Source organism: Haliotis rufescens, unplaced genomic scaffold (assembly GCF_023055435.1).
Source record: "Haliotis rufescens isolate VD_foot unplaced genomic scaffold, xgHalRufe1.0.p SCAF_85, whole genome shotgun sequence".
Lineage (NCBI taxonomy): Eukaryota > Metazoa > Mollusca > Gastropoda > Lepetellida > Haliotidae > Haliotis > Haliotis rufescens.
Genome location: NW_025964378.1, coordinates 856888 through 884235, shown reverse-complemented (window position 1 = coordinate 884235; position 27348 = coordinate 856888). Strand labels below are relative to the sequence as shown.

At 42.5% G+C, this 27348-nt stretch overlaps 1 protein-coding gene across 3 annotated transcripts in view; it reads right to left on the bottom strand.

The window, feature by feature from the left end:
* LOC124146914 overlaps window positions 1-27348 on the bottom strand; it is a 160414-nt gene that overhangs the window by 36002 nt on the left and 97064 nt on the right. For all 3 annotated transcript variants that reach the window (XM_046517472.2, XM_046517473.2, XM_046517474.2), the window contains one exon: window positions 2531-2904. In XM_046517472.2, the coding sequence (XP_046373428.1) occupies window positions 2531-2904 (374 nt within the window). The remainder of the gene's footprint in view (window positions 1-2530; window positions 2905-27348) is intronic.

Sequence of the window (27348 nt, the reverse complement as noted above, 5' to 3'; positions counted from 1 at the left end):
CTGAATGTTACCATGTCATACTACCGGGTACCCAGTCACTGCTTTGTGAACAAAAGCCAATGTCGATAGATTACTGCCGACGTTATTAAGTATGGTTCTTTTTCTGCAAGACTCACAGATAACCACAAGCAATCCATTCATTTATACGAGTGTAAGGAATGTTTTGCTGCTTGCTAACTCTCAGTGAACTGGTATTAGCTTTGAGAAAAGTATTCTCTTCGCAATCTAATTTTTGCCCATAGTGAGTGAGTGGGTAGGGTTGAACGCCGCTTTTAAAAGTATTCCAGAAACCAGAAACCTATGACCATGGGAACCAATCCCGGTTCGCCCCAATTATGTTTCTAGGTTTGTCAGCACCATACCCGGCTCGTGGGTTTCACCGAAGTGGTAAACGTCTGAGACGTGCATCACTTCTGGCTTTCCAACCCACATTAAACTGACACGCCGTGTTATAACTGGAATACTGTTAAAATCGGCGTGAAACCCAACTCACTCACTCACTTATAAAATGATTTATCACCGCTGCTAAAGGACAGTTTTTAGATAAAAATATAGGAAGTTTTGATTTTTGTCCTGGCTTTTAAGATTTCCAACCCGTTCATCCGATTATCGATACATTAAATCAGCAGTGTTGTCACATCAAGTTAGAATTACGCTATGAAATAGCCTTAGACCTAAAGACTTGTTTACATGTGGACAAATATGTTTTCACCAATACAAAGTTTGTATGCACAGGTCTGTAATGTCACCGCAGGCTAAAAAGGTTCCCAAATCGAGAAACCCAAATCGACATTTCTCGAAACTTTCTTAATGATATTATCAGGGATTGACAGACACCAAAGAGGTGATGTGAGAGGTTTTCACGCCAGCTAAAACATTCTATAAAGTTTGCTACTTCAGATTTACTTTCATTGATTACAGTGCCATCGGCATCAAATCTAAAGTGCCATGGTCTTCAGTGCGGGTCGCAATCGGTCAATATTGCTATGTCTATTTTAGTTGCAGCCCTCTCAACACAGCCTTATTTCCCGGACGGGAGAACATGAAAAACGAGAACATTACAACGCAACTACACAATGCAATAAATGTGTCATTAGGTCTCTGCACTGTGATGCTAAGCTATGTTTGATTGAAAAATCATGTGTAAATTTGTAAATGGCTAAATATTGATCCTCGTATGTTTCATCCATAGTAGACTTAGAGGCGGCAGGTGATCCTCCGAAGGATTTGTCTTCTCAAGCTATTGCTCGGCAACCCCCTTGGGATGAACACCTTCTACCCAATGTCTGTGATCTTCTCGATGATGTCAGACTGTACTCGCGGGATATCTTGACATTATTCACTGTAGGCTATTTTATAACTGCGCGTCCTAAGGTTTTAATCACAACTGCTGACGGTAGGCAAGACTTGCAAGGCTTTACAGCACGAAATGGCACGTTTTGGTGGCTGTGCAAGTACAAAAAGACGGCATATGTTTTTTTGACGCCATAATTGTTGTAATAATGGCAGTTTCATGGATGTAAAGCAAGCATGAATTAGACCTGTGTTGAGTTAAAAAAATCCCATTTACAACTTTTATCGCATCTGTTATTTTAACATTTTGGATAATGTATTCTATAGCATCCTGTTTTATTTGTAAATTCGTTACGTGTGTTTCAGATGGTAAGTCACGGTAGAATGTACATGTAATATATGCACGCCCATTAACTTGTGAGTATGCACACGTTCTATAAAGTAGTTTACGTCGCTTGCAACAGATCCTTACCATCATAAACCCACATCCAAGCATGTTCTTAGGAAATCCCATTTCTTCCCATACTACCTTATTTGGTAGGCTTCTTACCTTATTCGGATAGAATCATGACCCTCATTGCCGCATCGGGTAGAAATAGCATCCACCCCATTCATCATATAGAAATACTCCCCACCCCACCCCTAATCTGGTAGATTCGTATCAACGATCTGGCACATCACCCCATCGCCCGTGAAAATCCGGGTTAGAATTGGTCTTCAGCAACCCATGCTTGCCATAAGGGGCAAATAACGGGATTGTGTGGTCAGGCTCGCTGACTTGGTTGATGCATGTCATCGTATCAAAATTGCGAAGATTGATGCTCATGATGTCAATCACTGGATTGTCTGGTCCAGACTCGATTATTTACAGACAGCCGTTATACAGATTGAATATTGCCGAGTGCGGCGTTAAAGAATAAACTAACATCCCTCCATTAATTCCCAGATCTTTGTCCTCATCTCTACATCTAATAGAAGCATAACCCTCACTCTCCCCAATACAACCCACATCCCCCATTCCCTCGAATAACCCCAAATCCATTTCCCCTTCAACCAAACCTTACCCCCCACCCCAACCCCAATACCATCATCTAGTAGAATCAAAACCCCTCAACCCTCAACCCTCATCCACAAACTCACCCTCTCATCCAACAGATTCACACCCGCATCACATCATCAAACAGCGACACACCATCATCACCACATCTGAAACCCCCAACCAAGAGCAATGACTTACCTCAAAGACCAGTAGCGCCAGTATTGTGATGCTGGCCAGGTGGAATGCATGGGCGATATCATCCTCCACGCGATGCTCCGATATGCTCCGTGAATGCCTACTATTCTGAGTCTGTGGCCACCCAGATGAGTTTGTATGCACGGTATAGCTCCCACGTCCACTGTTCCTTCTTACACGTGTGACATTTCTCGGGACATATGTAGGCGTAGAATAACTGCTAATGTTTAATATCCTTTCATTCCAATAAATATTCGACTGAAGGAGTTTTTCAAAAATCTTGTCATTGTTGTCTTCTTCAGCAATGGTATCCGGATATTGTCTATGCAACTCTGCAACAAACTCACTTATCTTCCCCTCCGACCTTTCCAGCGAATCTGAAACAATTGAAAATGAATTAATCGAAGTCTTCCGACAAGGATGTTTGCTCCAAAGGTACGTTTTGCTGGGTAATTAGCATATTGAATTTATTATTTATTTGGAAATCAATTGAAAGCGGTTTCCACGCCAGCTTCTCGTAACACGGTTAGGGTTTGTGAAAAGGGCTTTGCGAATTTTACAAATTGGTTGTAAAATTTCTTTAAGTAGTAATTAATTAAAGGATTTCACGGAGATGGATGGACCAGGAGATGAATGTGCTGCTCCCAGAACCGAGGGTCAGGATGTATCTTAGAGGAAAATGGCTTCGTGACATCTCTGTACACATGTGATCGTGTATTTGCAGTGAGATGAGATGGTGATTTACGCCACTTTGAACAGTATTTCAGTTATGACACTGTGTGTTAGTTCATTGTGAGAGGAAGGCCCAGCTTGCTGCCTGTCGTGAACATTCATCACTTTGGTACTGTAAGACCAAAAAACATAATCGGTGCGAACCAACGAGCATCTAATCCAGACACAGTAAAGGGACGCAACTCTGACCTCAGGAGGCGACGTTGACCTGTGCCCCTGGACAACCTCCTGAGACACAACAAAAATATTCCCGTCACATCTTGGTGGAGGACACGAATTGTGGGCTTCACATATTGTATCAATATGGTAAACGGACCCATTCTGTATGACGAGCCAAAACAACCAGATTTACCCAGAGCCTGTATATAGACCTATCTTATACCCCGTTCACATGCACAACATTTACTAACGTAAGTTATTTTGCACGGGTAACTATACATACCTATGTATATGTAAAATTACTATGCGTTCATATGAAAATCGACTTAGGTGTGTAAATGAAGTATGTAAATTGTGTAAGGAACACATATTCGTCAGTCTGTTTACGACTTTCAACACAAAACAGGGTGTTTTCCAAGCAAAGTTAAACGAGAAGAGAGTTACTTCACCGAAAGTTTTCGCGTGAAGCAACATGTGTTTGATTTAATTTGTACACAAAGTTTTGACTCCTTGAAACAAAAAGAAAACAACGTCCGCTCAACTCTGTATATACGCATAAAAGTTGGCAACTGTTGACAAATTGTTTGGTGTTGGCAAAAGAACAGATATTAATGAGATCATCGTTTTACGTTGACACAAACGTTCACATTGCAACATATACACACAGTGCAAATTTACATTTACATTTGCACCTGCTCCAGACATGACGCAAATTTGCTCCTTGTGTTTACATGACAAGTATACTCACGTAAGTATTTCTACACACTTATGCACATATACACACATATATAATGAGGCGCATGTGAACGGGGTATTAGTAACGTTATACAGACTGGCAATTACCACAAAAACAACAACACGTTGACCTATGGAATAAACCTAAACTATTTACTACGTCCAATACCAATTTGAACAGTCTTTCCCCATTTGTCTAAACCAGCCTTTGATAAATCAGTATTAATTGTGAAACCTATACAGCTGACAAGATCCAATAATCCTATTCCCACTTGTGACTGTGAACGATTCAGTCTTTTATTGGCGATATCCATCTTATTTATCTACAGCCATTGTCAAGAACGTATAAACCCTGGTGATATATTAATCACATTGCTATGTTGCTGTGGAGATTGTTGTAAGTTTATTTGTAGTCATTGTCGGTGGGAGCAAACGGTTGAAGCGCTGGTAGAATGCCATGTTGTTTAGCACTATCCATCACTTGCTTGATAAAGGTGTTCGGATCTACACCGAAACGTCGCACTGATTGTAATAAAGAAGTTGTTCATCCATAGAACTTGTCTTACTTCATCGAAGATGTTCATTAAAACGATGTGAATTATGCAACATCTCTCAAACGTGATATAAAGTAGCTGAACAAACATATTTACAATTGTATTTTAGTAACCCCTAAAAGGCTGACGTACAATTATGCACTGTCAGCAATTATCTAGCTTACGTATAACACACAAAAATATCATAGTTTGCTTGAAATTCACATGTTGTATTCTATTAGCTGTCTGCAGCACATTTCTTGTAATATAAATATACCCAACATCACATAACGACATCGCCTGTGCGTCAGTCTGGCAATTATTGCTAGACAGCCTCTCCATTTCACACTGGTGCTTTCTGTGGCATATATGGACACAGTTTATGTACACCTACCATGAGTAGAGTTTTGCGTCTCCCAAACTTAACTGGCATCTCTCTGTCAACCATGGGTCCGGAAAGAGATGGCATTTAATTTTGGGAGATGCAAATTCACAAAAAGGTGAGCGAATTTGGTCCAATGTTGTCTTCAGGACAACTAAACTGAAATGACATCTTGATATTTGTTTTAGAGATACCGCAACCAAGTTGACCGGTTTAAGGGGGCACGGGTGGTCCAGTCGTCTAAGGCGCCGCGATTCGCTGTGCAGAGTTGCGTCCCTTGGGCACGCCAGAAACCTATGATTGTGCGTTCGAATTCCGGTTCGCCACAATTATGTTTCTATGTTTGTCAGCACCATACCCGTGCTCGTGGGTTTCACCGAAGTGGTAAACGTCTATGACCTGCATCACTTCGGGCTTTCCTCCCACATTAATACTGTTAATGCTGTAAAAAGCGGCGTTAAACCCAACCCACTCACTAATTGATGTAATTGAACGGTTTACGTAGCTTTAAACAGTACAGGTCTTAGACGTGTTCCACTTTGTGAAACCTACAAGCGTGGTTTGATGCAAAATATCCTTATCAGAGCGAAGTTTGGATTCAAACCCACGATCAGTGGATACTGCAAAGGGACGCAACTCAGCACAACATATTACGGCGGCGTTTACCATTGAATCAGCATGATGACTGATTGCACACACAAAATAGATAAAAACAGTGACTGTTCCCAATAATGAATATATCGTATAGCCGAAATTCTTCCACACCAATGATCAAAAGGTACCACTGTTTACAATCATTGCCCACATGAAAATTGAGATTGTTTCAAATAAACAATTCAGCAGTCAAGACGAATCCATGAAGCTGTTAGTCTTCCATATAAGAGGAAGCTGAAAAAAACAATTATGAGATAACTTGATTCCACGCGGTGTTTTCTACCATTTATGTCAGGTCCAGTGGGAAGAACCATGATCTTATCATCCATGAAGAATTCCGTTGCAATATGGAGTTGCAAAGTGGTTTCTAACGGAAGCAGCAGCTCCAGCACACGACAACGCTGCCGCTACCACTCCCCAGGAGAAACGCGTCATCACGCCGGCTGTAATAAGACCTGAAGCACTGTCTGATTTGGTTTTTCCACTAATTAAACATTTTGTTATCCGGTCGGATCAACAACGACCAAAGCCTGGGAGTTGGATTGTTTTACGAATGTTGCCCAGCACAGAAAACGGTTGAAACTCGTTCAGTGTGACCCATTTGAACCGCGTCATGATTAATATATTGAGAGTGACAGGTTTTACGCCATTAATATCTGCACCGGGGACGAGGGAATTTGACTACCTTGTTCCTATGTGGGGGTTTGAACATGGGTCTTCGGCGTGACGGGCGGACACTTTAAACACTGCGCTACCTTGCCGTACTTTTGCATTGTTAACGAAATCTTGTGTGATGTGAGCATATGGTTGCTTTGGCGAACATATGTGTCATCACTGATTTTCAGTGATCCATTCATATAACTTCCACTCCTATTTTGCTTTTTGTGCCCAATGGAATCTGTTTCGTCGGATAATCAAGACTGGTTATTCTCTGGCGTTGACGTTTAATATTTCATAAATGACGCATCCGGCAAATTGATGATGATGTGTCATTTTATGGAAGGGGCAACCGATGGCGTCGACCAATCAAACGAGTTCATATTCTTACACACAGTTGAGTCGGACATTTGTTGGTAAGCAACTGTAATAAGACAACACATTCATTCGAACGATATTACCAAATAAGTCGACGTCGACGTAAATGGGTGTTACACAATGTTTTCAGACGGGCAACGAGGTACCACTGGTATCAACGAAGTACCACAGGCATCAGCGAGGTACCAGGGTAGCGAGGTACAACACGTCTCAACGAGGTACCAGGATAGCGTGGTACCACAGGTATCAACGAGGTACCCGGACAGCGAGGTACCATGGGTATCAACGAGGTACCACAGGTATCAACGAGGTAAAACAGGTATTAACGAAGTACCGCAGGTATCAACGAGGTACTGGAAAGCGTGGTACCACAGGTATCAATGAGGTACCCGGGCAACGAGGATACATAGGTATCAACGAGGTACCCGGACAGCGAGGTACCATAGGTATCAACGCTTTACCCGGACAGCGAGGAACCACACGTATCAACGAGGTACCCGGACAACGATGTACCACAGGTATCAACGAGGTACCCGGACAACGATGTACCATAGGTATCAACGAGGTTCCCGGACAGCGAGGTACCATAGGTATCAACGCGGTACCCGGACAGCGAGATAGGTACCACACGTATCAACGAGGTACCCGGACAACGATGTACCACAGGTATCAACGAGGTACCCGGACAACGATGTACCCCAGGTTTCAACGAGGTACCCGGACAACGATGTACCACAGGTATCAACGAGGCAACCAAACGTTTGTTCGTTCGTTAAAAGCCTTACTCAGTAATATTCCAGCTATATGCCGATTGCTTGCAAATAATCGAGTCTTGACCAAATTATCCAGTGATTGATATTATGAGCAACGATCTACACCTTCGGGTTACAGTGACACCATCAACCAAGTCACTCATATTGACCTCCCGATCTATCAAGTCACTTACGACAAGCACAGGTTGCCCGGAATTCGGACCTGGAATCCCCTTAGGGTTCAAACTAAGGGCCATCGGAAAGGAATAGTCACATAGTTTATCATTGGAGCGGACTATGATAAACACTTGTGGTCACGGGGGGTACGGGTGGCCCAGTCGTCTAAGGCGCCGCGATTCGCTGTGCATGGTTGCGTCACTTGGGCACGCCAGAAATCTGTGATTGTGGGTTCGAATCCCGGTTCGACCCAATTATGTTTCTATGTTTGTCAGCACCATACCCGTGCTCGTGGGTTTCACCAAAGTGGTAAACGTCTGAGACCTGCATCACTTCGGACTTTCCTCCCACATTAAGCTGACACGCCGTGATATAACTGGAATACTGTAAAAAGCGGCGTTAAACCCAACTCACTCACTCACTCACTTGTCGTCACGATGTTTGACATCCGTGGCTGGTTGTCAAGTTATGCACAGAGTGTCTGGTTCTCAAGAGGTTCAAACATGATCGTGAGCAGACGAGGTTAACCGATTCATAAGTGTCTTGGGTTGGTGGGAGGGGTGTCTAATCGGTCCTACATTCGTAAAACCAAACTCACTCTCTCAGACACACTTTCCTCCCACAACAAACTGACACCTCGGCAAATAACCGAAATAATGTAAAAGACGGGCCTCCAACCATTATGGGTTTCAGACACTTCCTTGCACAAAAAATGTTTTTAAGCCTCGGCGTACTACAACGTATACCAGCGTGCTTTTAACGTATACAACTTACACCTAACTTATCCGTAGCGTGTTTCAGCGTAGTGGGCTTTTTGGCAAAAATTCTCATACATGTACGTCCCCATACGTTACACCTCACTTATCCATAGCGTGTTTCAGCGTTGCCGGCGTTATGGAAAAAATTCTCATACGTCGCCATACGTTACTGCTACGTTACACTATACGTTGCAGTGTGACAGAGCCATTAGCACTACGAGGGGGCACGGGTGGCCCAGTCGTCTAAGGCGCCGCGATTCGCTGTGCAGAGTTGCGTCCCTTGGGCACGCCAGAAACCTATGATTGTGGTTTCGAATCCCGGTTCGCTCCGATTATGTTTCTAGGTTTGTCAGCACCATACCAGTGCTCGTGGGTTTCACCGAAGTGGTAAACGTCTGAGACATGCATCACTTCGGGCTTTCTTCCCACATTAAGCTGACACACCGTGTTATAACTTGAATACTGTTAAAAGCGGCGTAAAACTCAACTCACTCACTCACTCATTAGCACTACGACAGACGTAAGTCTATGTCAAGGTATGGGAGTCACGACCACCTTAGCGCTAAGATCACTTTGTACAACAGAACCCTGGTCCTTGTCACAGAAGTTAGCAAGATCACACCACACATCAAAGGCGTACCGGCGGGTCGTCGTCCTGCGAATGGAAAAAATCGAGGGGTCGTCGTCCTGCGAATACCCCAGCAAGATGTCACTGAACTGAGTTTTTCTCCCACGCTCACGCTTGACGGAACAGACTATTATCGTCACGTTCACAACCTTGTTTCTTTCTATTTTATGATTTACAGATAATTACATTCAACGCTGTGATGGTTCTGTGGCGTGTCTGGCGAAAGCTTAAAATCTTAAAAAAAAACATGTTTTATATGTGTCTCATATTCGTTTAGTTTCTGATATGAATTTGTTATTTTTTAGACGCAAACGATCATGAAAATGTGTGTTATATTAATGTGTAATTTTAAAAACGCCAGTCCTCTTTCGGGCAATTTTCACGAGCCCTTTCGGGCCGGCAGCTGTTCGCGTGACATTTAGAGCCAGCCGATTGGCAGAGACGGGTCACGTGACTGACACGTCGATGACATCCGTTCGACCCGTATGAAGATCCTCGTTCTCAGAGGGGCGATGCCATCGTGAAGAGATCACTCCAATAACTTGAAGCTGGGCGATTCAAATTGCAAACTGTACACTGTGTCAAACTCGAAGTCAAACCAGTCCGCATATCGATCAAGCAAAACAGGGTATCATACATTTATTCATCGCGATGTGATGTAATTGTAACGTTGTTTTATTTATGAGAAATAATAATTAGGTATTGTTACAGTAGCACCGAGTGAATGCGATAGGGGGAAATAGATTATTTTAATGGCGACACGACACGACAACAGCACGTCTGAAAGATAATGCCTTATCTTTTAGCTTGAATAAATTGATAATAAACAATCGATTACCAAAAGTGATTAAGTTACTTTATTTGGGGCGGGCGAGCTGAAAAAAGAATAATAAGAATAACTCGTTTTTAAGGTTAAGGTCAAGATCAAGCCGGATGCAACTACAATACACAGACATTCGCCATGACAGAGTTGATTTATAAAACGGAGAATATAACACCGTGGATACAGTCCTTGGCATCTTTACGCATTCTTTGATTCTACACTCCGCTAACCATATGGACAGTTGCGACGATAGTCATTCATTAGGAAATAGACCCATGAAGATCCGGGGTAGAATAGGTCTTCAGCAACCCATGCTTGCCATAAAAAGCGGCTATGCGTGAAGTAAGAAGCGACAAGCGGGATCGGGTGGTCAGGCTTGCTGACTTGGTTTGATGCATGTCATCGTATCCCAATTGCGTGGCTCGATGCTCATGATATTAATCACTGGCTTGTCTGGTCCAGGCTCGATTATTTACAGACCGCCGTCATATAGCTGGAATATTGCTGAGTGCGGCGTTAAGTAACTTTGAAACAAACAAACAAACAAACATTAGGAAATTGACGTACTTCATCGTGGCTCAGTTTTCACTTCCATATTTCTCTTTATGAGAGTGTGGCTGGTCTAGTAGTTAAAGCGTTCGCTCGTCACACCAGCGAGTTGGTTCGATTCCAATCATGGGTACAATATATGAAGCTCAATTTTAGTGCCCCGCATCCCTTTAGGGCTGAAATATTGGCACACGCGACTCACCCATTCGTGGAATTGCTAGAAAAACGGAACAATATTCTCAGAACAAGTTGTAAATAAACTTTGCCATTGTTCAGACATGTTTATATTTGCTGTTGAACGCTAGAACAGCAGATAGCAGTAACGTGTCACTATACACAGATAAAACACCATAGAGGATCCCTTTTAAAGGAGCTCGTCGAGTCCGGATAAAACACTAAGCTTCCAGATTCCATTAAGCTGTCTACAGCATTAGACTTGATCTCTTTAGTATATTGTCGTAAATAAAAACGACAAAACCACTCCTATAGTCATAAGAAATAAGAAATAAGAGTCCATTTTGCGATTCCGACTATATCACAAACACATGCAAAGGCAATTTAAGTGTTCACCTGAACAAACACGGGAAATGTGAAGACGTCCTTCACATATCTATCATAAAACGTTTTGAAAGATTACTAAGACCTTGAACCAAGATGAAACAATAATTCTGTTGCAAACTTCCCGAACGTGAAACTCTTTCATGGCACGGAGTGGTCGGGTAGACAATAGTTAAAATATTGCTGAAAATTGCGCAAAACACACTCAATCCCACACTCTTTGTGTATAATATGGGGGGGGGGGGGATCGGTAATGCGAGGTACCCGGACAACGATGTACCACAGGTATCAACGAGGTACCCGGACAGCGAAGTACCATAGGTATCAACGAGGTACCCGGACAACGATGTACCACAGGTATCAACGAGGCAACCAAACGTTTGTTCGTTCGTTAAAAGCCTTACTCAGTAATATTCCAGCTATATGCCGATTGCTTGCAAATAATCGAGTCTTGACCAAATTATCCAGTGATTGATATTATGAGTAACGATCTACATCTTCGGGTTACAGTGACACCATCAACCAAGTCACTCATATTGACCTCCCGATCTATCAAGTCAATTAGGACAAGCACAGGTTGCCCGGAATTTGGACCTGGAATCCCCTTTGGGTTCAAACTAAGGGCCATCGGAAAGGAATAGTCACATAGTTTATCATTGGAGCGGACTATGATAAACACTTGTGGTCACGGGGCGCATGGGTGGCCCAGTCGTCTAGGGCGCCGCGATTCGCTGTGCAGAGTTGCGTCCCTTGGGCACGCCAGAGACCTGTGATTCTGGGTTCGAATCCCGGTTCGACCCAATTATGTTTCTAGGTTTGTCAGCACCATACCCGTGCTCGTGGGTTTCACCAAAGTGGTAAACGTCTGAGACCTGCATCACTTCGGACTTTCCTCCCACATTAAGCTGACACGCCGTGATATAACTGGAATACTGTAAAAAGCGGCGTTAAACCCAACTCACTCACTCACTCACTTGTCGTCACGATGTTTGACATCCGTGGCTGGTTGTCAAGTTATGCACAGAGTGTCTGGTTCTCAAGAGGTTCAAACATGATCGTGAGCAGACGAGGTTAACCGATTCATAAGTGTCTTGGGTTGGTGGGAGGGGTGTCTAATCGGTCCTACATTCGTAAAACCAAACTCACTCTCTCAGACACACTTTCCTCCCACAACAAACTGACACCTCGGCAAATAACCGAAATAATGTAAAAGACGGGCCTCCAACCATTATGGGTTTCAGACACTTCCTTGCACAAAAAATGTTTTTAAGCCTCGGCGTACTACAACGTATACCAGCGTGCTTTTAACGTATACAACTTACACCTAACTTATCCGTAGCGTGTTTCAGCGTAGTGGGCTTTTTGGCAAAAATTCTCATACATGTACGTCCCCATACGTTACACCTCACTTATCCATAGCGTGTTTCAGCGTTGCCGGCGTTATGGAAAAAATTCTCATACGTCGCCATACGTTACTGCTACGTTACACTATACGTTGCAGTGTGACAGAGCCATTAGCACTACGAGGGGGCACGGGTGGCCCAGTCGTCTAAGGCGCCGCGATTCGCTGTGCAGAGTTGCGTCCCTTGGGCACGCCAGAAACCTATGATTGTGGTTTCGAATCCCGGTTCGCTCCGATTATGTTTCTAGGTTTGTCAGCACCATACCAGTGCTCGTGGGTTTCACCGAAGTGGTAAACGTCTGAGACATGCATCACTTCGGGCTTTCTTCCCACATTAAGCTGACACACCGTGTTATAACTTGAATACTGTTAAAAGCGGCGTAAAACTCAACTCACTCACTCACTCATTAGCACTACGACAGACGTAAGTCTATGTCAAGGTATGGGAGTCACGACCACCTTAGCGCTAAGATCACTTTGTACAACAGAACCCTGGTCCTTGTCACAGAAGTTAGCAAGATCACACCACACATCAAAGGCGTACCGGCGGGTCGTCGTCCTGCGAATGGAAAAAATCGAGGGGTCGTCGTCCTGCGAATACCCCAGCAAGATGTCACTGAACTGAGTTTTTCACCCACGCTCACGCTTGACGGAACAGACTATTATCGTCACGTTCACAACCTTGTTTCTTTCTATTTTATGATTTACAGATAATTACATTCAACGCTGTGATGGTTCTGTGGCGTGTCTGGCGAAAGCTTAAAATCTTAAAAAAAAACATGTTTTATATGTGTCTCATATTCGTTTAGTTTCTGATATGAATTTGTTATTTTTTAGACGCAAACGATCATGAAAATGTGTGTTATATTAATGTGTAATTTTAAAAACGCCAGTCCTCTTTCGGGCAATTTTCACGAGCCCTTTCGGGCCGGCAGCTGTTCGCGTGACATTTAGAGCCAGCCGATTGGCAGAGACGGGTCACGTGACTGACACGTCGATGACATCCGTTCGACCCGTATGAAGATCCTCGTTCTCAGAGGGGCGATGCCATCGTGAAGAGATCACTCCAATAACTTGAAGCTGGGCGATTCAAATTGCAAACTGTACACTGTGTCAAACTCGAAGTCAAACCAGTCCGCATATCGATCAAGCAAAACAGGGTATCATACATTTATTCATCGCGATGTGATGTAATTGTAACGTTGTTTTATTTATGAGAAATAATAATTAGGTATTGTTACAGTAGCACCGAGTGAATGCGATAGGGGGAAATAGATTATTTTAATGGCGACACGACACGACAACAGCACGTCTGAAAGATAATGCCTTATCTTTTAGCTTGAATAAATTGATAATAAACAATCGATTACCAAAAGTGATTAAGTTACTTTATTTGGGGCGGGCGAGCTGAAAAAAGAATAATAAGAATAACTCGTTTTTAAGGTTAAGGTCAAGATCAAGCCGGATGCAACTACAATACACAGACATTCGCCATGACAGAGTTGATTTATAAAACGGAGAATATAACACCGTGGATACAGTCCTTGGCATCTTTACGCATTCTTTGATTCTACACTCCGCTAACCATATGGACAGTTGCGACGATAGTCATTCATTAGGAAATAGACCCATGAAGATCCGGGGTAGAATAGGTCTTCAGCAACCCATGCTTGCCATAAAAAGCGGCTATGCGTGAAGTAAGAAGCGACAAGCGGGATCGGGTGGTCAGGCTTGCTGACTTGGTTTGATGCATGTCATCGTATCCCAATTGCGTGGCTCGATGCTCATGATATTAATCACTGGCTTGTCTGGTCCAGGCTCGATTATTTACAGACCGCCGTCATATAGCTGGAATATTGCTGAGTGCGGCGTTAAGTAACTTTGAAACAAACAAACAAACAAACATTAGGAAATTGACGTACTTCATCGTGGCTCAGTTTTCACTTCCATATTTCTCTTTATGAGAGTGTGGCTGGTCTAGTAGTTAAAGCGTTCGCTCGTCACACCAGCGAGTTGGTTCGATTCCAATCATGGGTACAATATATGAAGCTCAATTTTAGTGCCCCGCATCCCTTTAGGGCTGAAATATTGGCACACGCGACTCACCCATTCGTGGAATTGCTAGAAAAACGGAACAATATTCTCAGAACAAGTTGTAAATAAACTTTGCCATTGTTCAGACATGTTTATATTTGCTGGTGAACGCTAGAACAGCAGATAGCAGTAACGTGTCACTATACACAGATAAAACACCATAGAGGATCCCTTTTAAAGGAGCTCGTCGAGTCCGGATAAAACACTAAGCTTCCAGATTCCATTAAGCTGTCTACAGCATTAGACTTGATCTCTTTAGTATATTGTCGTAAATAAAAACGACAAAACCACTCCTATAGTCATAAGAAATAAGAAATAAGAGTCCATTTTGCGATTCCGACTATATCACAAACACATGCAAAGGCAATTTAAGTGTTCACCTGAACAAACACGGGAAATGTGAAGACGTCCTTCACATATCTATCATAAAACGTTTTGAAAGATTACTAAGACCTTGAACCAAGATGAAACAATAATTCTGTTGCAAACTTCCCGAACGTGAAACTCTTTCATGGCACGGAGTGGTCGGGTAGACAATAGTTAAAATATTGCTGAAAATTGCGCAAAACACACTCAATCCCACACTCTTTGTGTATAATATGGGTGGGGGGGGATCGGTAATGCGAGGTACCCGGACAACGATGTACCACAGGTATCAACGAGGTACCCGGACAGCGAAGTACCATAGGTATCAACGAGGTACCCGGACAACGATGTACCACAGGTATCAACGAGGCAACCAAACGTTTGTTCGTTCGTTAAAAGCCTTACTCAGTAATATTCCAGCTATATGCCGATTGCTTGCAAATAATCGAGTCTTGACCAAATTATCCAGTGATTGATATTATGAGCAACGATCTACACCTTCGGGTTACAGTGACACCATCAACCAAGTCACTCATATTGACCTCCCGATCTATCAAGTCAATTACGACAAGCACAGGTTGCCCGGAATTCGGACCTGGAATCCCCTTAGGTTTCAAACTAAGGGCCATCGGAAAGGAATAGTCACATAGTTTATCATTGGAGCGGACTATGATAAACACTTGTGGTCAAGGGGCGCACAGGTGGCCCAGACGTCTAGGGCGCCGCGATTCGCTGTGCAGAGTTGCGTCACTTGGGCACGCCAGAGACCTGTGATTGTGGGTTCGAATCCCGGTTCGACCCAATTATGTTTCTAGGTTTGTCAGCACCATACCCGTGCTCGTGGGTTTCACCAAAGTGGTAAACGTCTGAGACCTGCATCACTTCGGACTTTCCTCCCACATTAAGCTGACACGCCGTGATATAACTGGAATACTGTAAAAAGCGGCGTTAAACCCAACTCACTCACTCACTCACTTGTCGTCACGATGTTTGACATCCGTGGCTGGTTGTCAAGTTATGCACAGAGTGTCTGGTTCTCAAGAGGTTCAAACATGATCGTGAGCAGACGAGGTTAACCGATTCATAAGTGTCTTGGGTTGGTGGGAGGGGTGTCTAATCGGTCCTACATTCGTAAAACCAAACTCACTCTCTCAGACACACTTTCCTCCCACAACAAACTGACACCTCGGCAAATAACCGAAATAATGTAAAAGACGGGCCTCCAACCATTATGGGTTTCAGACACTTCCTTGCACAAAAAATGTTTTTAAGCCTCGGCGTACTACAACGTATACCAGCGTGCTTTTAACGTATACAACTTACACCTAACTTATCCGTAGCGTGTTTCAGCGTAGTGGGCTTTTTGGCAAAAATTCTCATACATGTACGTCCCCATACGTTACACCTCACTTATCCATAGCGTGTTTCAGCGTTGCCGGCGTTATGGAAAAAATTCTCATACGTCGCCATACGTTACTGCTACGTTACACTATACGTTGCAGTGTGACAGAGCCATTAGCACTACGAGGGGGCACGGGTGGCCCAGTCGTCTAAGGCGCCGCGATTCGCTGTGCAGAGTTGCGTCCCTTGGGCACGCCAGAAACCTATGATTGTGGGTTCGAATCCCGGTTCGCTCCGATTATGTTTCTAGGTTTGTCAGCACCATACCAGTGCTCGTGGGTTTCACCGAAGTGGTAAACGTCTGAGACCTGCATCACTTCGGGCTTTCCTCCCACATTAAGCTGACACACCGTGTTATAACTTGAATACTGTTAAAAGCGGCGTAAAACTCAACTCACTCACTCACTCATTAGCACTACGACAGACGTAAGTCTATGTCAAGGTATGGGAGTCACGACCACCTTAGCGCTAAGATCACTTTGTACAACAGAACCCTGGTCCTTGTCACAAAAGTTAGCAAGATCACACCACACATCAAAGGCGTACCGGCGGGTCGTCGTCCTGCGAATGGAAAAAATCGAGGGGTCGTCGTCCTGCGAATACCCCAGCAAGATGTCACTGAACTGAGTTTTTCACCCGCGCTCACGCTTGACGGAACAGACTATTATCGTCACGTTCACAACCTTGTTTCTTTCTATTTTATGATTTACAGATAATTACATTCAACGCTGTGATGGTTCTGTGGCGTGTCTGGCGAAAGCTTAAAATCTTAAAAAAAAACATGTTTTATATGTGTCTCATATTCGTTTAGTTTCTGATATGAATTTGTTATTTTTTAGACGCAAACGATCATGAAAATGTGTGTTATATTAATGTGTAATTTTAAAAACGCCAGTCCTCTTTCGGGCAATTTTCACGAGCCCTTTCGGGCCGGCAGCTGTTCGCGTGACATTTAGAGCCAGCCGATTGGCAGAGACGGGTCACGTGACTGACACGTCGATGACATCCGTTCGACCTGTATGAAGAACCTCGTTCTCAGAGGGGCGATGCCATCGTGAAGAGATCACTCCAATAACTTGAAGCTGGGCGATTCAAATTGCAAACTGTACACTGTGTCAAACTCGAAGTCAAACCAGTCCGCATATCGATCAAGCAAAACAGGGTATCATACATTTATTCATCGCGATGTGATGTAATTGTAACGTTGTTTTATTTATGAGAAATAATAATTAGGTATTGTTACAGTAGCACCGAGTGAATGCGATAGGGGGAAATAGATTATTTTAATGGCGACACGACACGACAACAGCACGTCTGAAAGATAATGCCTTATCTTTTAGCTTGAATAAATTGATAATAAACAATCGATTACCAAAAGTGATTAAGTTACTTTATTTGGGGCGGGCGAGCTGAAAAAAGAATAATAAGAATAACTCGTTTTTATATAAAGGTTAAGGTCAAGATCAAGCCGGATGCAACTACAATACACAGACATTCGCCATGACAGAGTGGATTTATAAAACGGAGAATATAACACCGTGGATACAGTCCTTGGCATCTTAACGCATTCTTTGATTCTACACTCCGCTAACCATATGGACAGTTGCAACGAGAGTCATTCATTAGAAAATAGACCCATGAAGATCCGGGGTAGAATAGGTCTTCAGCAACCCATGCTTGCCATAAAAAGCGACTATGCGTGAAGTAAGAAGCGACAAGCGGGATCGGGTGGTCAGGCTTGCTGACTTGGTTTGATGCATGTCATCGTATCCCAATTGCGTGGCTCGATGCTCATGATATTAATCACTGGCTTGTCTGGTCCAGGCTCGATTATTTACAGACCGCCGTCATATAGCTGGAATATTGCTGAGTGCGGCGTTAAGTAACTTTGAAACAAACAAACAAACAAACATTAGGAAATTGACGTACTTCATCGTGGCTCAGTTTTCACTTCCATATTTCTCTTTATGAGAGTGTGGCTGGTCTAGTAGTTCGCTCGTCACACCAACGAGTTGGTTCGATTCCAATCATGGGTACAATATATGAAGCTCAATTTTAGTGCCCCGCATCCCTTTAGGGCTGAAATATTGGCACACGCGACTCACCCATTCGTGAAATTGCTAGAAAAACGGAACAATATTCTCAGAACAAGTTGTAAATAAACTTTGCCATTGTTCAGACATGTTTATATCTGCTGTGAACGCTAGAACGGCAGATAGCAGTAACGTGTCACTACACACAGATAAAACACCATAGAGGATCCCTATTAAAGGAGCTCGTCGAGTTCGGATAAAACACTTCCAGATTCCATTAAGCTGTCTACAGCATTAGACTTGATCTCTTTAGTATATTGTCGTAATTAAAAACGACAAAACCACTCCTATAGTCATAAGAAATAAGAAATTAGAGTCCATTTTGCGATTCCGACTATATCACAAACACATGCAAAGGCAATTTAAGTGTTCACCTGAACAAACACGGGAAATTTGAAGACGTCCTTCACATATCTATCATAAAACGTTTTGAAAGATTACTAAGACCTTGAACCAAGATGAAACAATAATTCTGTCGCAAACTTCCCGAACGTGAAACTCTTTCATGGCACGGAGTGGTCGGGTAGACAATAGTTAAAATATTGCTGAAAATTGCGCATAAGACACTCAATCCCATTCTCTTTGTGTATAATATGGGGGGGGGGACTGTAACCTTGAACCGTATTCTCATGTTTTGTCGTCAGGGCGTCACCTTTAATGACCGTATGTAATTTGCCCATGAATCATGACTCGATACGTAAAATAGTTGATGTTACGCCCATTTTTTTTTTATCTCGATTACCTTCGTTACTATGATAATGCTACTTGACATGAGGAACAAAGTACGTATTGGTCGCAAGGAGAGGTTATTGTTATTAAGTACACTCCATCGCTTGGCCTTGGCATATTTATTTACTGTTTGTTGTTTAACGCCGCACTCAGCAATATTCCAGCTATATGACAGCGGTCTGTAAATAATCTGGACCCGACAATCCTGTGATTGATAACATGAGCATCGATCTACGCAATTGGGATACGATGACATGCATCAACCAGGAAAGAGAGCCTGACCACCCGATCCCGTTAGCCGTTAGTCGCCCCTTACGACAAGCATGGGTTGCTGAAGACCATGCTCCGACAGTAAAGTCCAAACTGATGTAGGTTGGGGACATTTCATTATACGAGGAACTACATGTAGTCTGTGGATGCTAAGAAGTTAGAGAAATCATAACAATATTATCAGTTTTGAGTGGAAAAGACCCCACGACCGGAAGCTGTAAATCCAACTTAAAAAACATAATCTGCTAACTTTGCGAAATGGGAATCGCCCAGTTTCCAATCTCAAAGAATTTGCCAAAACGTTTCCTGCCAACGGAAGCCAGGGGCGATTATTAGCTAATTTGAGGAGTAGCGAAAACTGGAAACATTCGATATTCTTCATGTCAGTTCCCTAGACTAGTCTTGTATTATACATCCATTTCCTGACGCTGTTCTGGCATCTGCCTGTTAAAAGTCCCTCCCAACTAATCAATGATCTGTGCAAGATATATCAATGAAATTCTGCTGATTGGAAGAAAGAACGGAAATCGTGGGAAGAATAGAGTGTACCCAAATCAACTATTGGAGCGTTTCGTTGATGTTTCTTTTTTAAACCAAGTGTTTTTTTCTGTGTTACAATGCGGTAATGAGCGTTTTAAGTTGTTGGGTACCACACCAATTGGAGAACATTGCAGCTAATGTAGCGATGATATTAGCGGGAAGAACAAGATTTTTGCAAAGGGAGTGGATTTCGGATTGTTTATAACATATTTATGAGATATTCATATCGTGGTGTACTGAATGTCATCACTTAATTGGTGATTGCTCTACTTTAGAATATGACAATGGCTTCATGCTTTCTGGTTCCGTTATCACGCATAGCGGGCACCTCGGTATTCCATCCCATCGTACAATCCACGCACGGACTGAGAGGGGCGGGGATAAAAAGTCCATCTTAGAAACGCGATAACATTCTGTCTTGGTGACAAGTAATAGGTAGGTAGGTAGGTAGGTCTCTCTCCATCTCTCTTTATCCCACTGTGTATCTCTCTCCATCTCTCTTTATCCCACTGTGTATCTCTCTCCATCTCTCTTTATCCCACTGTGTATCTCTCTCCATCTCTCTTTATCCCTCTCTGTGTATCTCTCTCCATCTCTCTTTGTGTCTCATTCTCTGTGTTTCTATCTTTCTCTCTCTCCTCTCTCTATCGGTCTTTCTCTCTTTCTCTGTCTCACTCACTGCCTCTCTCTCTCTTTCTCTCGGTCTAGCTGTCTGTCTTTCTGTGTGTGTGAAACTCAGGTATCAGCGTACACGCTCGTAATTACCCTTATGAGATTTTACCTACACCCCGGACGCCACGCGATCTGCATCAGAAGCCATGTTATCTGCATCACCGCGCAATAATAATAATAACAATAATAATAAAAATAATAATAATACAACAAAAAACTACTACTACAACTACTACTACTACTACTACTACTATTACTACTACTACTACTTACTTACTTACTTTGGAGATTTAACGTGCGCTTTCAGACTGATGCGTATTTCGCACACGGGCCCGGCCAGGCCATTTAATGTGTTTCCGAAAGGGGCGAAAGTGGTCTGTGCAACCCAAGAGGGGGGTTTTAGGGGTTGCTTATATAGAATTTTGGAATTTTGAGATTTGGAATAGATGCCGATGGGATTGGGGAGGAGAACTAAGGGAGCTGGGTATGGTGGATGTTTGTTTGTTTATGTGATTTTGATTTGGTAGGTTATTGTGTTTTTAGATGCGTTTTATTAGTTCCGTTTTGATTAAGAATACGCCTAAGGCCTTGAAGTTTTCTAGTTTATTTTGTGGGTTTAGTATTGCTTCTAGAGTTAGAGCCTTGTTTAGATTGAGGGTGGTTTGTAATGCGGTTCGATGTGTTAGGTAGTGTGTGCAGTGGATGAGTGCGTGTTCTGGGGTTTCTGGTTGTTTGCAATGTGGGCAGTTACCTGTAGTGTGAAATTGTTCAAGTGGTTATTTAGGTTGGTGTGTCCTGTTTGGAGTTTAGTGATTACTCTGTCGATTTTTTTGGATGACTGGAGAATTTTTGGTTTGGTTAGTGGTTTGCTGAGCACTTTTTTGATTTGGCTATTTGAGTTTAGATATAGGTTATGCCATTTTTTGGGATTTTTTGCTTGTTTACACTTTTAATTTCTGATTTTGAGATGGGTAAGTTTAAGCTTATTTCTGGGATTTTGAGGGATAGTTTAGCTGCTTTATTGGCGTTTTTATTACCGTATATTCCTACGTGGGCGGGTATCCACAAGAAGGTTATTTGTTTGCCTACTTCTACTAGGTTTATTTATATAGCACTTAACTCCACGCCCAAGCACACTCAAAGCGCATACAAACACGAATACAATAGTCACACAATATTTTGTACTCAATACGTGCTTGTACAAGCAGCCATTGTAGTGATCATTATGCCATGACACTTCTTTGTGACAACTTCCTTATTCCCTATTGTTTGTTGAGGGTCAGGTCTTCTTGTGCTTATTCAGTGAGATGTTTAAGTTTTTCAGTGTCTATATTTTGACAGTATTGTTTAGACTTACTATTATCCTACCGTTGTGGATGCATCGACGTTCTGTGGGCTTACTGTGATTGGTCATGGCTGTTTGTGTTGTGTTGTGTTGTGTTGTGTTGTGCACAGACCCGGATTACACAAGGAAGCCAGTGTGACAAATGGGAGAGAAGTCAATGAAATACGACGATCGGTGCACAGTTTTATTCTATCTTCTTGCCGATTTAGAGATTTTGTCTGAGATGTTGGCTTTGCTATATGATACTGCGATGCTGAATGTAAATAATAATGTATCTGTAGCTATGGAAGATAACCCAGTAATTAAACACTTACAGAACAATACTTATCTTAATGCCATTTATACAATGTATGCTATTTCTCGTGTCACTTTCAATACATTGCTATTTGTATATGTATCATGTTTGGGAGAGGCATTCAGATAAGCAAAATTTGCTTGTTTGCCAATCCCTCCACTTTATGGAAATAAATATGTTTATATCAATACGGCGATAAAAGAGTGATGGAGCTGGGTGCGATAACAATGAACAATAAGGAAACAATACAATAAAATACAACCCATTTGCTGACACTCAATACGCTTGCTCTGCATTCATCTGATGAGGGGCAAGATGCAGCCATGAAACGTCGATACAAACAATAAAGAAGCTATACATAAAAGCTTCAGGTCTTCATATTATCCCAATGCCTATCAAAGAGTGAGTTGGGTTGAAGGCCGCTTTTAACAGTATTCCAGTTATATAAGAATGTCACCTTAATGTGGGAGGAAAGCCCGAAGTGATGCAAGTCTCAGACGGTTACCCTTTAGGTGAAACCCACGAGCACGGGTATGGTGTTGACAAACCTTGAAACATAATCGTGGCGAACCGGGATTCGAACCCACAATCATAGGTTTCTGGCGTGCCCAAGGGACGCACCTCTGCACAGCGAATCGCGGCGTCTTAGACGACTGGGCCACCCGTGCCACCGCCTATCAAGGACGTGTTTGTTAACATAATAGATGACATTGTGTAAAAAGTATCATACGAGGTGATTGGTCAGTGGTTACGTTATTATGGCAATGATATGGAAAAAAACCCAAGTAGCTAATGTGTCGGTTAAAGAGAGACTACACTCGGTGACAATTAACAACCCGTGCCATCTTTTTGTAGCTATTTGCGAAAGCCTTCAGTTGTATTGTATCCATCACCATTTCAGTGAATTGAACTGCAATACGTCTTTAGAAATATAAATAAAGAAATAGAAAAAAAGGTTTTCACGAAAGCTTTCAAAACCAGTTTGTTTGTGTGGTCTCCCTGGTTACTGGTTACTCGGAGACACTGTATGAGTTTGCCACAAGGTACTAATTACAACGTCTAGAACTGGTCTGCAAATTGGTCCAAGACCTCGGAGCATAATTTCTCTGCGAGACAACATCTTGCCCGTATCCAAGCATGGCAACATGAGCCACCTTGTTTAGAGATGCTTGCAACCAAACTGGGGTTTGTAGTACCAATAAAATAATATTGGGATTGTTTCATTCTAAACAAAACTTTCGGTCTGTATGAACACTTGGGTTTAAATTTTTTTAACGATTGAACTCATTTTTGGGGACTGACATTTTTTTGGAAAGAGAACTGTCTGTACGAGGTGATTCTGACGATGTTGGGATTTCCCTTGAGACATTCTGAACACTTGGAACAGCTACAGCTCGAGGAACGTTTTTCTAATCTGACGTAGTATTAGTGTAACTTAACTGAAATAGACATCATTCATAAAAAAAACAAAATACATGTACATACCCACAGGTAAAAGAAAACAGAAGAGTGTGACAATGTTTGGACATCTGTTTTATTTGTTCTTGACCATTAACTTTTATGACAAGATGCCCGAATAAGCGAGTGAATGTTGTTTCCTCGTCCCCGTCATTTGATGACGATGATGATGATGATGATGTTTTTTTTTTCTTGACCATTAACATTATGACAAGATGCCCGAATAAGTGAGTGAATGTTGTTTCCTTGTCCCGGTCATTTCATGATGATGATGATGATGATGTTTTTTTGTTCTTCACCATACAGATTTATGACGAGATGCCCGAGTAAGTGAGTGAATATTGTTTCCTCTCCCCGATCATTTGATGATGATGATGATGATGATGATGGTGACGATGATGATGATGTTTTTTTGTTCTTGACCATTAACTTTTATGACAAGATGCCCGAATAAGTGAGTGAATATTGTTTCCTCGTCCCCGTCATTTGATGATGATGATGATAAGGATGATGATGATGATGATGATGATGGTGAGGATGATGATGTTTTTTTGTTCTTCACCATTAACATTTATGACGAGATGCCCGAATAAGTGAGTGTATATTGTTTCCTCTCCCCGATCATTTGATGATGGTGATGATGATGATGATGATGATGGTGACGATGATGGTCAAAACCCGAAAATGAATGTTGATTTAGGCCAAAGTCACGGCGTCCTCTTAATTAATAAGTCTGGGGGAGACAAGCTTGTTGTTGATGGCGTGAGCGACGATTCGAGCCGTTGGGGTATGATGACGCCTGGAGAGTCAGGTGACTCATTGTGTCCAACCAATACCCAGTTTGTCTTTCTTAGGACAAGTGTGCCGTACTCGGGGCCTACTCCAACCCGTAATCACAATGAAGACACCATACAAACCGACCCAAACAATCGGGATACACTCAAGGACATTTTAACCATCTGATCTCCATAATCATATCTGTCGAAAGCATGGTTTTGGTATAAAGAACCCATGGAATCCCCAAATTGAATTGCGTTTAACGGCGTTTTCATCAGTATTTCAGAAATATCACGGCATTGGTGAAACCCAAGTGCACGGGGTTCGTGCTGACAAATCAGGAAACATTTTAGTACACAAGACCACTTGATGCTGGCACGCAAAAGGACGCAACTCTGCACATCGCAAAAGACGACTAAAGGCCTGGAATCGCCATGGTGACTTCAATGGTTTAAGCGATGGTAGTGGTTTATTTCAGTAAATCAGGCCACAGGCCCATTTTACAATATATATTCAAGCATTCGAACATGTTTGGTTCAATGGTTTAAGGAAACACAGAGTTTATTTCAGGTATATACTCCGAGGTATATTCATCAAAGAGCACGAAAAAAAGTAACCAGGACTCAAATTAGAAACAACAATGTGAAACTGTAAACTTCAAACCAAGGCTGGATGTCGGATTTGGTGCAAGGGAACGAAAACCGGACAAGTGTGAGAAATGCGTGCATGATGGGAAGTCAATAGCTGATCACTCACACCTGGCCAGCTGGCTGTAATTACTGACCGTGGCTATGGCCATAAGAGGCGATGGAATGTTAATAAGTAATGCAAACCACACACCCGTTTCTTAGATGAGTTTGGTGTCAGTCTGGTAAATGATTGAGACACATGGGCAACTTCTTGTCGTCTGCTTTGTTCTGCACGTGACATTAGGATGAGACCATGAAATATTCACGCAACATAATCCAATTGTCGGCACAATAGCACGCAACATCTGCAGAGACATCAAGTCTAGGTTTAAACAATACGTAAATTTATCACATTTCTTAATGAAATTATCGCCTTGACTGACTCTTCGGAAGGTAATAAGTTGATTAGTGGAGACAGTTTACACGGCGATCCATTCCCATTTTATTATAGACACCGCGGTCCGGAAATAACGGTTGAAGGAACAAGGTGGCTGGGGTTCCATCCCCGAAATAATTATAGGAATTTGCGTGAAAAACGTACCTAACAGTCTTTTTAGCTCGTTGGAATAAATCATTATTTTGTCTTCCTTGTGAGATGTCCCGAAACGTGGTCATCAAGGGGTACTTGGTGTTTGTACATTGACCTGCTGTTTTTCTTGTCTGTTTTCGAATGAAGAGTAGTTGCCTTATACGTGACACTTCACACGCAAGTGATTCATTATGTATAACAAAATCCTTTTATTTTTGCTCTCCCAGTGTCTGTTTATACATAAATATTATCGCCGTTTTAACGTCGTTTGAACAATAATTCGGTTACAGTAAACTACGGTTATAACGATTAAAGGGACCGCTAATTTTAGTTGGTAATAACCATAGTTCGTTATAAGCACATATACAGCATAACTACAGCAAATGGACGGGGCCAAAAAACAGTTCGTTATATCCGTCAGTTCGTTATAAGCGTGTTCGTTATAAACATTGTTTACTGTATATCACTACATGTCAGTGGAAACTCGATGTATTGCAGGTCGTGGACGTTGACCACTTTTAGTGAAACCCATTATCATTTGTTTGGTACTGGCAGACAATGGATGGTGCTTAAAGCTCCGCAATGAATCAGCGCATCCTGGTAACTCGTCATAGCGAATTGTGGCGCTCAGACCTTTTGGCCACCCTGCCCCTTAACAGTGGGTGAGTGAGTTGGGTTGAACGCTGTTGAACAGAATTTCATTTATTTTCACGACGTGTCAACTTAATGTTGGAAGAAAGCCCGAAGTGATGCAGGTCTTAGACGTTTACCACTTTGATAAAACCCACGAGCACGGGCATGGTGCTGACAAAACTAGAAACACTATCAGGGCGAACCGGGATTCGAACCCACAATCATAGGTTTCTGGCGCGCCCAAGGGACGCACCTCTGCACACTGACGACTTGGCCACCCGTGGCCCCTTCTTAAGCAGAAACATAAGGGTTTATCATACAGACGTGAGTGCGGCCTTTTGAATTGTTCACAAACGTCCACCAGAAGGCTTTCTTTTCTGGAATATGGCGAAGCATTAAGCTTACGACCTGGAATTCATAGTACATTTTACCTCTTATAGGTAGTTGGGTGGCCGAGTGGTAAAGGCGTTGACTCGTTACGCTGAAGACACGATTTCGATTCCCCAGATTGGTGCAATGTATAACGCCCATTTTCGGTTTCACCTGCCTTGATATGACTGGGATATTGCTAAAGGCTGCATGACACTCTATTCACCCTACCAACACGTGCCGTCTTACTGCTCATGCGTAATGCACCACACGATGAGGTATGGATATGTAGAGTTCAGAGTAACCTTCAATTCTACGATCAATGACGCCGTATAACTTCAAGAACACACCAAAACCTAGTCTGAAACTGGGCGAACCACCATTTTATTTATTAAAATAATCCCTGTTTTCCAAGAAACACCATAGTTAACTTAGGCCTTATCAATGCCCACATCTTCATTATGTTTTTGAACTGACATCTAATTAACTCGGACTTAGTGTCTCGAAGTATTGTCTCTTACGACTTTATTTGACGGTCATGGCATCTTTCATTTTGGTCCGCATGTCTGATTAGTCGATGAGCAACAAATATAGAATAATACAGTATTAAGTGATGTGTGAGGTAAATATATACAGGCACATTACATCGATGTGTCGAAGTAGTCATACAATATATGAAATACG